Source organism: Rhineura floridana, chromosome 4 (genome assembly GCF_030035675.1).
Source record: "Rhineura floridana isolate rRhiFlo1 chromosome 4, rRhiFlo1.hap2, whole genome shotgun sequence".
NCBI classification, from domain to species: Eukaryota; Metazoa; Chordata; class Lepidosauria; order Squamata; family Rhineuridae; genus Rhineura; species Rhineura floridana.
Window position 1 is genome coordinate 6,952,769 of NC_084483.1, and position 13,182 is coordinate 6,965,950.

Genomic DNA, 13,182 nt, shown 5'->3' on the forward strand with positions numbered 1-13,182 from the left:
GATCCATATCAGCAGAAATTTGGGGATGGAGTTAGCTGGAGCGCCTTGTCGGAGAATAGAATCTCTTGGGTATTGACAAAGCTGCCCTGTACCTGTTCATTCCTGTTATAACAGAGAATAATGATAATGCAACAGCAGGTGCTGAGCCATCTCAAAGTGAATGAAGTACACTTTACAATGTCCTGAACTAAGTGACATAACATAATGCTATGATTATTTGTTCTTGGGGTTTTTTTTACCTGCAGATAATCCCTCCCTATAACGGTTATGGTTTCCTTGATGACTCTCTCCAAAACTGCTTCAACCTGATTCCACAAGCACCTAGGAAAAATGTTATCAAGATGCTAGAGAATGACCATAAAGTGTTGCGTTATGCAGTTAAAATGGTGAGATGTTCTGATGTGTGTTGTGCTTTCTGAAGTGGAGGATGAGTTTTGGAGAGTGGATGCTTTCTTCTCTAATGGCAATGCTCCAAATGGTTGAATTTCTGTGTAGCATAGCAGATGGCTCCAAAAAAAGGACTTTCTCTTTTAAATTAATCTCCTTACGCCCTTGAAACACAATGCTTTAACAAGCTCAACTTGATAAAGAAGCTGAAAGAAGACTCACCCCATCCCATGTACAATAATGTCATCAGAAAAGTCATTCAATTAAACTCTATTTGATCAAGTTCTAGTTACCCGAGTATGGACTAGGATGCAGATTTGAATATACACTAAAATGGTTATCCCATTCAGAGCAAAGAAGTGTGGGTAGACTGAATCCTCAGTCAGATGCAAATAGGGTGCACGTATAATTGAAACTGGCAGTTTCCAACCTAGCAAGCGATATGTATGTGTACAAGTCTTCTTATGGATGCAGATCTCTTTAGCTGGATCATGGTGCCTGTGATTCCATGGAGTGGGAGATTTATTTGGCCTTTGGACTCTGCAGCTATATTTCTTAATTGCTTCCATTTCAGAGCATCTGATACTGTCTTTTCTTTCTGAGTAGCTGTACTCTGGACAGAGCAATAGCTGTCACGAAAATCTGGAAGCACGACAAATATTGCAGCCCCAATAACTCCTAATACTAAATATATGAAAATTCTTCTAAAGAGAGCTGATAACCAGGGCTGTCAACAAATTAAAATATTTTCAGTTCTTACTCCTGCTCTTTACGGAATTAATTGGCTAATTAATTAACTACATTTATATATATTTTCATATTACTAAATTATCCTTATACATGCTTTTTTGAAATACTGCAGGTGGTGTAAGATTTACAGTGTAAAACAAATGCTACAAACTCATTAGAGGGAAAGGTCCTCCTTGGTATGTTCTTTCATTCTCTATTACAGCAACACACTAGAACCAAATAGCGCCTCAAAAAATAAATGTGCCCTTAACACACAGCCCCACACATTATCCAATAAAAGCTTGAGGCTGCAGTCCAAACCCTGGCCAGGCAATGGCAAAGGTTAATGGAGGAGCAGCGCCACCGCCGCATCCGCCTTGCTGTATACTGGCATAGAGAGGTTGAGGCGTGAGATGGCGGGGTGCAATGATGAAGGTCAGATGAGTGGCATAGCCCCACTGTGCTGTCTACTACTGCTACCTGTGCAGTAATATCTGGACATAATCTCTCCAGGAATCGCCAAATCCTGAAGATAGTAGGCGACGTTTCGTCCTCTCCTATTGCCTCGCCACTGACATGATCAGCATCTATGAACCACCCTTGCGCAATTCAGGAATTATTGGAGGCAAATACCTAGGCAAGACCAGAGTCTCTAAGCCAGGGTCCTCTACAGACAACCCTGTTTACTATGAACCAGCTGACCTCACCATTGGGGCTATGGTGGAAGGTGAGTAGAAGACGGAAGGTAAGTAGAAAGATGAGGCATAACGTAGCTATATTAAATTAAATACACTATTTTAATTAGACCTTTGTATATGAGAAACATTAAAGTTCTTGATGTTTTCTCTTTTAGCCATCCAGAATGTAGTCTGCCTTTAATATTGTACTCCTCAATATCTTGTGCACACAGAGAGTAACAAATCTTGAAGTGAGAATGGACAGTTCAGAAGCATTTTTTCCAATTTCTCTTGCTTTCATGAAGCACAATGCTTAAATCCGACTAACTCATAATGAACAAGCTTTAAAAAAAAACACCTAGTTGTAGTACGTACTGCTGAACTGATTGTTGTGTGATTTGAGCCCCTTAGACTTTCACAGCCCTATTACATTATCATCTACATTGTAGGGAAAACAAAACAGTAAAAAATGAAGGAAGAGGCAGAAGATATTGCCAGTCCTTCTGCAGCTTAATTTTATACTCTGGTCCCAGGACAACAAGAGTTGTGCAGTGCAACCACAAAACTCTCTGCACTCTGATCATGGCAGATCTGGAAGATTCTATTCTAGAGTCTGCTTTAGGCTGGAATCCAGTACATGTCTACTCAGAAGTAAGCTCCATAGTGTTCAGTGGGACTTACTTCCAGGTCAGTGTGTATTGGATTGCAGCCTCAGTCACTTTCCAAAGCAAGGTAGATGACCAAGCTGCAGGGTCAGCTGAAACCTTTGACTCCTTGGGTTGTATACTTGTTTTCCAAAGGAAGTGCTTGATGATCAACAGAGGTAGTGATAACTGGTTGGTTTTCTTTCATCCAGTGTTTGGGCACAGGTTCATTATCACAGATGCCGATGAGTATGTCCTGAATTACATAGAAAGCAATTTAGAGAGTTTTCCAGCAGCAGTTGTGCAGTCAATGAGGGATCACTTTGCACCTCGCGGAGCAGCAACAGAGGCAGTAAAGAGGTAGGCTTTTAAAGAATACGTGTGCAAGGATTTCTACAGGAGTCATTAGATTCTTCCCGGGAAGCTTCACTCCATGTTTCTTATCCATTCCAATCCTGGCAGACTAAGGTCCCCTTCTTATTACATTATAATCATGGCAATGGCATCACAGTAGCACAGTTCCTTCCCACTATGAAATTAGCATAAAAATCTGCTATGGCTCCTTTACCAGCTGTTAGGGAATAATAGTCTCAAATTGTGCCACCTACAATTCTGCCCTCTCACAGTGTTCCACCACATAGTGGAGTAGTTCCTAGACTGGCTGTCTTAAAGACCACAGGAACCTGAAATAGTACAGGAGGAAAACAATTTCTGGGATAGAAATGAGAATGTCACAATTCCTTCAGTGAATCAATATAGGAAACTGTTGGCTACTACAGGTGTATTAGGTGTTTTTGGTTATCAAGTGTGCCAATTCCCACCTTAGGAATCTTGCAGTTTAACTAGCAAAGGCACAGAAAAACAAAGATTTGTCTAGCTGCAAGAACTCCTACAGAGCCCTGATTCAGTGCTCTTGATAAATTTTGTCAAAACAGTGTTTATGATTTGTCAACTACAAGCTTTGTAATCTGTTTCTTCTGGAGATCAATTTGCTAAAGACTGAGCAGATTAATTAGTGGGGCTGTGAGTTAGAGGCAAGCTTTTTATTTTTGCGTGTGGCTCCTGTGTTTCTACAAGACTATAGAATGAAAAAAGGAAATCTTAAAAGATGGACTTTCCTTCAACCAATGAGTGGCAGATGTCATTTATTAAATTGTAACTTGAGTATTCCAAAAGTTTGTTTCTGTTGAGGTTTTGACAATATGCAGATTTATCTAAATTTAAATCAGTTTGATTAAAAGGCTGGTGATTAATGAAGAATTAATCTGATGACAGCTCTAATTATCTTAAGTAAGCCTTTCAAGATTATTTTAGCTAGACTAGGCTAGGTTTGTACATACTAGATGAAGTATACTTGCTGGAAGTAAATGAAGTTTCTTTTCTCCTGGTAGGTTAGCTTCAAGTGAGCCTGACAAGCAGGAGCTAGATGTGCTAGCTGAGCACATACAGGAACACATGAGGCGACATAACTACTTGCCGGACAGCAACATGCAAGCCGCGTTTCTCCAGCAAGACAAAGATGGGTCAGGGCTCCTGAAGAACGAAGAATTCTTTGCTCTCTGTGACCACTTTAAAGTGCCTATTGACGACCCCATTTTGCAGAAGGTAAAGAGTAGAAATAGTCACCGTATCTAAAGTCCGGCAAGAAAGCCATGACAATGATTTGCAGTAATCTGATCAAATGTTTTGTGCAAATTTCATTCCAAGTCCTATTGCGTTCACTCCTTTAGTTCCGAGTCAATATATATTGTATCATGCTGTATCATGATGAAAGTCCCTTCCCATACAGGCATTAAGGACAGGGGCAGGTAATGTGGTCAACAGCAGGAGCCACGGTGGAACTGTAAAATAAGAGCATATATGGTTTTTTTAAAAAAAGGATTTGTAATGTTCTGCTCATATATGAAGATAATGGTACACTAGTCCCTCCTGCACTATTGATTATCTGCCACAGAGTGACAACAGCTTAGAATAACGAGATGTTAATGGAGAGAAGATAGCTTCATCTTTGTATAAGGTCTCCTATAGCATAAGGAGCTGCCATGTTGGCTGTGTCCTTAGCCACAGATCTGTTGACAATTCAAGTTGCAGTTGATAGAATTTGCATACATTTATCCAAAAGTATTACATGGTGTGGTGTATTGCATGTTTTATTAGATGCAACTTGCCTAATTTCTGTTAGGAAATTAGAAGTGGTAATTTTTGGAGATAAGGGTTGCTGCCATTCACTGTTCACTCACTTTTTTCGGAGTACCCACATGACATTGTGAGCCCTTTGCTGCATTTTTTTTCAGCCCTGATTTGTGGTGTGTGTGTGTGTGTAATACAATGCAATTGCAGCACCAGACTGCCTAGTGCGGATAGGCAAAGAGCTATCCACTCTGGCTTTTCAGGGCTCCTGTGCCTTTGAAATCAAACGCTTCATTTTACAAATCCATTCCATTTTATTGCTACCTGTTGATCCAGGCAAAGAAAGTAGTGATGAATAACCTTTGATTTTTCCTTGGAATATTATCTCTAAATAGCCCCAAAATGTCAGATTCTCTTGTGGCAGATTTTTCTTTTAGTAAGAGATCTCCCCCCCCCTTTTTCAAATGTTGAATGGGTGCTCTTTGGAGCACAGCTCCACCATAAAATGAAAAGGTATCAATAATCTCCCCATCCTCTGCATTCAGAAGAGAAACTGACCCTGTCTAAAAGCCACTGTGTATGCCTTTGTATGCTGGGTATTGCAAGTGGGGAGAGTGCTGTTGCACTCAGGGCATCCTTGTAAGCTTCCTGAAGGCATCTGCTTCGCCACGGAGAGAAAGAAGATGTTGAATTAAATGGTCCTCTGGCCTGATCCAGCAGGGCTCTTCTTGATGACAGTGCTAAAAGTGAAGCCCTGCTCCTCACTCTATACACTTATGCCCGACACATGAACAGGGCTATAGAGGAGCCACACATGGAACAATCCTAGAGCTAGGAATTCTCCCATCACCAGGAGCTTCTTATCTTTTTTTCCATGTACTTGAACCGTTATAAATAGGTCTAAACTAAACTGGAATTGTTTTTGTTCAGTGAACTAGTCAGGTTTAAAGGAATTCTTCTCTTGAAAGCAGCTGGCCAAGGCTGTCAGCTTCTATGGGCCACATCTTTTTAATCCAGGTGGTTCTCAATTTGGGCTGTTCCTTGGAACATGCAAAGTGGTTCCTAAATGAGTTGTGGAACTGTTATTCAGCCAAAGGACAGATGTAGATGGAGACTGGAGTGTTGTTGTTTGGAAAATGGAGCAGGAAATGTACTCTAATCCAGAACACTCCCTTCTGCAGCCCCTCTCAGAGGGGAGAAACACCTTTTACCAAGAGCTCATTAAATTGCAACTGTACAGTTGCAGTGTATAAAGGCCAGAACTACTCTTGAGTTCACATCCACAGTTCAGTTTGTAGAACACCACTCAGACTGGAAAGAAACTCTTTGACTGCAGTTACGTCCTTTCCTAGAGAAGGGAACTATCTATTTTTCACCACTGTGGAGGAGCCATAATTGGTCTTGTTAACTACATACCGCTACAGACTCCCACCCACGCCTGTGAAATGATATTCCCAGCTTTTCAATGACTTGACTTCTCTTACTTTTGTCTTCTAGCTTATTGACCTTTGTTCTCACGGAGAAAACCAGATAAGATATCCTAGCTTTCTCAGGGCGTTCCTGGGCTGATCACCACAAAAGGTATAAGCGACAGCAGCAACAGCAGGAATTTTCCATACGTATTCCCTAATGTATATTAAATTGTGCTAATTCTTGAGCAGTTGTTTTGGTCTCCTTCCTTTCTATCCTACACACTCACTGAACCATTTTTTTCAGAGCCCTTGGCAGAAGCAGACATGACTGTACGCTCATTGCAAGGAATACCTTACATCTTCTGAAAAGGCATTTCTCCCACAATTGCAATCTCACAGTTAGCTGAGAAGGCTATTTTGACCTAGATGACCCCGCTCACTTTTCACTAGGGACCATGCCAATGACCACAACTTCTTCTTTTTTTAGATTTGCTCAGCTACACGAATTTAAATGTAAGCACTACATTTGGGCTAGGCTACTGCTCTTGAAACTGTGTGTGTGTGTTGCAGCTGCCTCCTGCACTGACACAAATGTACTGTTAGACTGGGAACGGTGTAGAGGCTTTTCCAACAAGTAAAGCTTGTGGCTGAGTTATGGTCAAGATGCCAACAGTAAACAATTGCTTCATACCCTAGGGATATTTCACATTATCTACTGTTGTGTATGCTGGGGGGTAAAGAAAGGCCAGGGAAGGAACTGGCAATCCCACCCCATATATACGGTCTGCCTAGCAAGACGTCACCCTAAGAGTCGGAAATGACTCGCACTATAAGTGCGGGGACACCGTCACCTTTACTGTTGATGTATGAGCCATGATTGATGTATGAGCCATTGTTGTCATCATCATTTATTACCTGCCCTTTACCCAACGTTCCCACGGTGGGTTACAACAATTTCAAAATATGACATTAGAAACAATTTAAAAACAAACTACAATCCCCAAATAGGGTGGGTCCTAAAAATACATGTCTCAGTTGTTAAAGCCCGGGATAAAGAGGTACGTCTTCAGCATTCACCTAAAACTGTACAGTGAAGTTGCCAGATGCGCCTTGGTGGGAGGGAATTCCACAACACAGGGGCCACCACAGAGAATGCCCTCTCTCGGGCCACCACCGTCCGAGCTTCCAAGGGTGGCAGAACTACCTAAAGGGCCTCCTCGGATGATTTCAGCACCCCATAGGGATCTATAGGGAAGGCAGCAGTCTTTCAGATAGTTGGGACCTACATAGTTTAGAACTTTAAACACTAGCAGAGCCCTCTTTTTATGCCCAGGAGTGCTCCTAGGACCTTTATAGCAAAGGCAGTACCCATTTTAACTTTAATATCATGACTTGTTTCCAAGGAGCACAAGATAGCATAAATGGTTTTCTCCCTCACCCCCATTTTATTCTTAGCACAACCCTTTGAAGTAGGTTAGGCTACGGGTATGTGAGTGGCCCAAAGTCACTCAGTGAGCTTCATGGCTTAGTGAGGATCTACAAGACCAAGCCAGGATTCAAAGCTCCTCAGATAAATGTTGCTTGTAAATTGGGTAATTCATTGAAGTGAAAGCTATACCTGGGGCCGTTGTCGCCGCTGTTACCCGCTGTTGTCGTCCTTGCGGGCTGTGCTGCCCGGGGCTTTGCTGCTGCTTGTGTGCGGGCGTCGTTGCTGGGTTGTGCCGCTGCCGCCGCCTGCCTGCCTGCCGCTGTCGTGGTTGTGTTGCTGCCTGGGCGTTGCGGCTCTGTTTCATCGCCGCCGCTGCGGGCCGTGCCGTGCTGCCGGGGTGCCGTCGTTGCGGCGGTCGGGCCGCTCTTCGGAGTGCCGTCGCAGCGGCTGGGCCGTTGCTTTTCGTCGCGGCCTGTGCCGCTGTTACCGGCGCTTGCCCGCCCGTGTGCCGCTGCGGGCTGTGTCGCCGCCCGGGGTGCCGTCGCTGCGGCTGGTGCTGTCGCCGCCGTTGTTGCGGGCCCGCCCGTGTGCGGGCGTTGTGACCGCCGCCTCTGCCGCTGCGGGCTGTGCTCTCGCCCGGGTCGTCATCGTTGTGGCTTGTGCTGCCGCCGCTGTCGTCACCCCCGCCGCCGCGGGCCGTGTCGCCGCTGGAACATCATCGTAGCGGCCGGGCCCATTGCTTTTCCACTGCTGCCGGGGCCTTCGTGCCGCTGTTGCTCGGACATTCTTTCGGCTGCTTCTGCCTGCTCCTTGTTGTTGTTTCATCGCTGGATCGTTGCTGCCGGGCTCCGTGGCTTCTGCCTGCTCCCATGTCTTTGTTTCATCGTGGCTTTCTGCCTGCTTGCCGCCACTCCATTCAAGTTCGCTGCTTGGGGCGTGTTTTACCCTTTTGGCTTGCTTACTTGTTTGTTTGTTTATTGGGTCGTGGGCAGATATTTTACAACTTTATTTGCTGATATTATTTATGGACGAAGTTTGATGCGGAGGAGTATTCTTAATACCGGCTGCTAGTGTTGATGTTTGGGTGTATTTTAACTTGTTAGTTTGTTTGTTTGTTTGTGCATGTGAATCAGATTGTGTGGATGTGTTTGTGTGCGTTTATGTGTATTTTATGTGTTGTTGTGTGAATGTGCCTGTTGTGTTTTAGTATTTTTAAATATGTGCCTGGGAGAGCATATTTTGCATTTAACGGGGAGGCTTTCGGGGGCCCCAATTAGCGTAGTGACGGGTTATGGGAGGTATGGCGCTAGGAGGAGAACGTGCCAGGTAAGGGGAACTCGCCCCAGACAAGTTGTGTCTGTGCCTTGTTCCGGTTCTCCTCAAGGCCACAGAACTGCTGGTTGTTCTATCAGCCAGCCCTTAGATCTCCAGGTGCTGCTTTTGAATGCCAGGTCGGTATATAATAAAACCTCCCTTGTCCACGACTTAATTGTGGATGAGGGTGCCGACCTGGCATGTCTAACCGAGACCTGGGTGGGTGAGCAGGGAGGAGTTGCTCTCTCTCAGCTTTGTCCACCTGGGTATACGGTGCAGCACTATGGTAGACCTGAGGGTCGGGGAGGCAGGGTCGCTGTGGTCTATAGGAGTACTTTCTCTCTCACGAGGCATCCTGTCCAGATGGCGACTGGTCTAGAGTGCCTCCACCTTGTGCTGGGTCAAGGAGACAGACTGGGAATCCTGTTGGTGTACCGCCCACCTTGCTGCCCAACAGCTTCCCTAGCTGAGCTGACAGAGATAGTCTCGGAGGTATTGCTGAGGTCCCCCAAACTTGTGGTGTTGGGGGACATCAACATTCATGCCGAGACTGTTTTATCTGGGGCGGCTCAGGACTTCATGGCCTCCATGACAACCATGGGGCTGTCTCAATTTGTTACTGGCCCAACGCATGTATCGGGTCACACTCTTGATTTGATCTTCGCCACTGGTCATGGAAATGGTGATCTGGAGGTGGGGTGTTTTTCATCTACTCCATTGTCATGGACAGATCACCGCCTGCTGAGTTTTAGACTTACAACGACTCTTTCCCTCTGCAAGGGTGGGGGACCTATTAAGTTGGTCCGCTCTCGGAGGCTTATGGATCCTATTGGTTTTCAGACGGCTCTGGGAGTTTTTCCAGCTGATAGTACTGGCGCTCCTGTCGAGGCCTTGGTCGAACTGTGGAATACGGAGATGGCCCGGGCTATTGACACGATTGCTCCCGCGCGCCCTCTCCGATGCAGAGCTCATACAGCTCCGTGGTATACCCCGGAGCTGAGAGTGATGAAGCAAGAGAGAAGGAGGCTGGAGTGCAGATGGAGACGAACTCCAGATGGATGCAGTTATGCTTTGGTAAGTGCCTCTACTAAGTCGTATATAAAAGCGGTAAGGGCGGCGAAGAAGTTTCACTTCGCTGCCTCTATCAGGACATCTCTCTGCCGCCCTGCAGAGCTTTTTAGGGTTGTACGAGGACTCTTACATTCTGGTCCTCGAGATACTATTGAAACATCTGAAGCTCGCTGTAACGACATCGCAGGGCACTTCCAAAATAAAATCGCATGCATCCGTAGGGACCTAGACTCCGATGTTATGACAGACGAATCCATTGAAGTGTCCAGAACACGGTCTTGTCTTTCATTATTGGATGAGTTTCAGTTGGTGCAGCTTGAGGAAGTGGACAAGGTACTTGGATTGGTGCGGGCGACCACGTCTGCTCTAGATCCTTGTCCATCTTGGCTAGTGAAGGCTAGCAGGACTACTACCACCGGCTGGGCCAAGGAAGTGATAAATGCCTCCTTGAGTGAGGGAGTAGTCCCTAGTAGCCTCAAGGAGGCAGTAGTAAGACCTCTCTTAAAGAAACCTTCCTTAGACCCAGATGACCTGAACAACTATAGACCGGTGGCGAATGTCCCCTTTTTGGGCAAGGTTCTGGAGCGGGTGGTTGCCGGTCAGCTCCAGGTGCTCTTGGATGAGACCGATTATCTGGATCCGTTTCAATCCGGTTTTAGGCCTGGTTTTGGCACTGAAACAGCCTTGGTCGCCCTGTATGATGACCTTTGTCGGGAGAGGGACAGAGGGAGTGTGACTCTGTTGATTCTCCTTGATCTCTCAGCGGCGTTTGATACCATCGACCATGGTATCCTTCTGGGGAGACTCGCGGAGTTGGGAGTTGGAGGCACTGCTTGGCAGTGGTTCCCCTCCTACTTGGCGGATCGTCACCAGAAGGTAGTACTTGGGGAACATTGCTCAACTCCTTGGACTCTCCATTGTGGAGTCCCTCAGGGGTCGGTTTTGTCCCCCATGCTTTTTAACATCTACATGCAGCCTCTGGGTGCCGTCATCAGGAGTTTTGGAGTGCGTTGCCACCAGTACGCTGATGACACGCAGCTCTATTTCTCCTTTTCATCTTCTACAGGTGAGTCTGTGGATGTGCTGAATCACTGCCTGACCGCGATAATGGACTGGATGAGAGCTAATAAACTGAGACTCAATCCAGACAAGACTGAGACACTGTTGGTGAATGCCTTCCCTGCCCAGATGGTGGATGCTTACCCTGTTCTAGATGGGGTTACACTCCCCTTGAAGGAACAGGTTCGTAGTCTTGGGGTTCTTTTCGATCCTTCCTTGTCTCTGGAGGCGCAAGTGGCCACGGTGGCAAGGAATGCATTCTACCACCTTCGGTTGGTAGCCCAGCTACGCCCCTATCTGAACAGGGATGACCTCGCCTCAGTTGTTCATGCTCTGGTAACTTCTAGGTTGGATTACTGTAATGCGCTCTACGTAGGGCTGCCCTTGAAGACAGTTCGGAAGCTTCAGCTAGTGCAAAACGCAGCAGCCAGACTGCTGACGAGGACCAGCCGGCCAGCGCATATAACACCTGTTCTGGCCTGTTTGCACTGGCTACCTATTTGCTTCCGAGCCAGATTCAAGGTGCTGGTTTTGACCTATAAAGCCTTACACGGCGTGGGACCGCAGTATCTTGTGGAACGCCTCTCCTGCTATGAACCGACCCGGTCACTTCGCTCAGCGTCTAAGGCCCTCCTCCGGGTACCAACCCATCGGGAAGCCCGGAGGACAGTTACTCGATCTAGGGCCTTTTCTGTAGTGGCCCCCAAATTGTGGAATAGCCTCCCCGAAGAAATACGCCTGGCGCCGACGCTTCTATCTTTTCGGCGCCAGGTTAAGACCTGGCTATGCTCCCAGGCATTTTAAAGCGTTTAATGTTACAATTTTAAATCTCTTTGTTTCAGTTTATTTATTGTGATATTTTGTATTTCTGTACTTTTAATCTTTTGTACACCGCCCAGAGAGCTATTCGCTATGGGCGGTTTAAAAATGAAATAAAATAAATAAATAAATAAATATATGAAGCTGCCTTATACATAGTATGCCTGTTTGTCTGTCCAACCTAGCACTGTCTACTCTGCCAATAGCTCTCTGTCTCAGAGGGCTTTCTACCTAAAAGTATCAGAGCATAAGAAGACCCTGCTGGATCAGGCCAATGGGAAGAGCCTGGAAGATAGCAGAGACTGAACCAGCAACTTTCTACATTCCATCGACCTTCCCAAAATGTTCTAAGGCTGCTGTTCCATCTCAACCAAGCATATTGGGGAATGAACTTGCCATGACTGGCCTCACAATAAAGAAGCCACATTTCCTGAGGTGACAGGTTAAGCCAATATATGTTAGTGGTGAATGCACAAATATGAGTTCTTGAGATCTTTCCATGCCTTTTTATTTCGGAAAATATTGTGTCAGAGATAGCTTTTTAAAAAGCTGTTTAACAATAAAAATTCATACACAATTTGTATTTTTCAATGGCACAAGGGGAAAATAATAATTGAGAAGGAAATCCTGAAAAATGTTGCCCTCTCCTCCCCACCTCCCCAGACCCTTCAAGATTAAGTTTAAAATATGCAAGAACAGGCATTTTTATCTCAGCTTCCTGACTTAAATTTGGTCCATATTAATATTAATAAGGGGACATACCCCTGGCATGTACACATCTTCTGTTGTAGACTGTTGTTGTACACTGCCCAATGCAAATACTCCTTTGCTGAATAGTGATAAGAATATATAGCTTCTGAATGAACATCAACAAAAAACAAAGCCCTTAGTAACAAATTCCGATGTAGTTGTGCAACAATAAAGGATAATAAAGGCTGTTCTTCTGGAAGACACAAAATCAGGACTAGAGGTAGCTTTTCATTTTGATCTCGTGGAGGTAGAGCTCGAAAGGATTCTACAAGTTGAATCTCTTCCGGTTCCAACAGATCGGCCGCAAGGGGTAGAGGGGGGCTATCATCATGTTGGGGATAGGACGCAGCTTCTATGGAGGTGTCAAGATCGATCAGATTTGTAGGAGCACGAGGAATTGCTTCCCCCAGATGCCATTGGGGGCGCCACGTTCTCAAAAAATCTGGAGACTAGAATCCCACTCGCGGTAAGAGCCTCTCTACTAGAATACACCGAACTGGCAATGCTCCTATTCTTAAACGTGATTACAGCATGTGCAGTCATATGGTTGTTGAATAGGTATTCGACATGAGTGATATCTAATGTATATAGCTGCCCAGGTAGTATACCCTCTAGGACTTCTAGCAGAAGGAGTTTGCGCGAATGTTGGGATAGAAAGCCTACTGGTTTAGGATAGTTCACTAAAACCAGTTTGCAACAACTCAGGACTAAGTTCCAGTGAGTTTTTTGAACTTTTCTGCGTGGAAGGGTCTGTTTGCGGA

At 45.4% G+C, this 13,182-nt stretch overlaps 1 protein-coding gene across 1 annotated transcript in view; it reads left to right on the plus strand.

Annotated features, from left to right (window-relative positions):
* Window positions 1-6,222, plus strand: part of EFHC1 (EF-hand domain containing 1) — a 34,627-nt gene extending 28,405 nt beyond the window's left edge. The window contains exons 7-11 of the mRNA XM_061626158.1: window positions 246-386; window positions 1,630-1,843; window positions 2,650-2,797; window positions 3,829-4,042; window positions 6,065-6,222. Of these exons, the coding sequence (XP_061482142.1) occupies window positions 246-386; window positions 1,630-1,843; window positions 2,650-2,797; window positions 3,829-4,042; window positions 6,065-6,136 (789 nt within the window). The 3' untranslated portion in view covers window positions 6,137-6,222. The remainder of the gene's footprint in view (window positions 1-245; window positions 387-1,629; window positions 1,844-2,649; window positions 2,798-3,828; window positions 4,043-6,064) is intronic.
* Window positions 6,223-13,182: the final 6,960 nt, after the last annotated feature.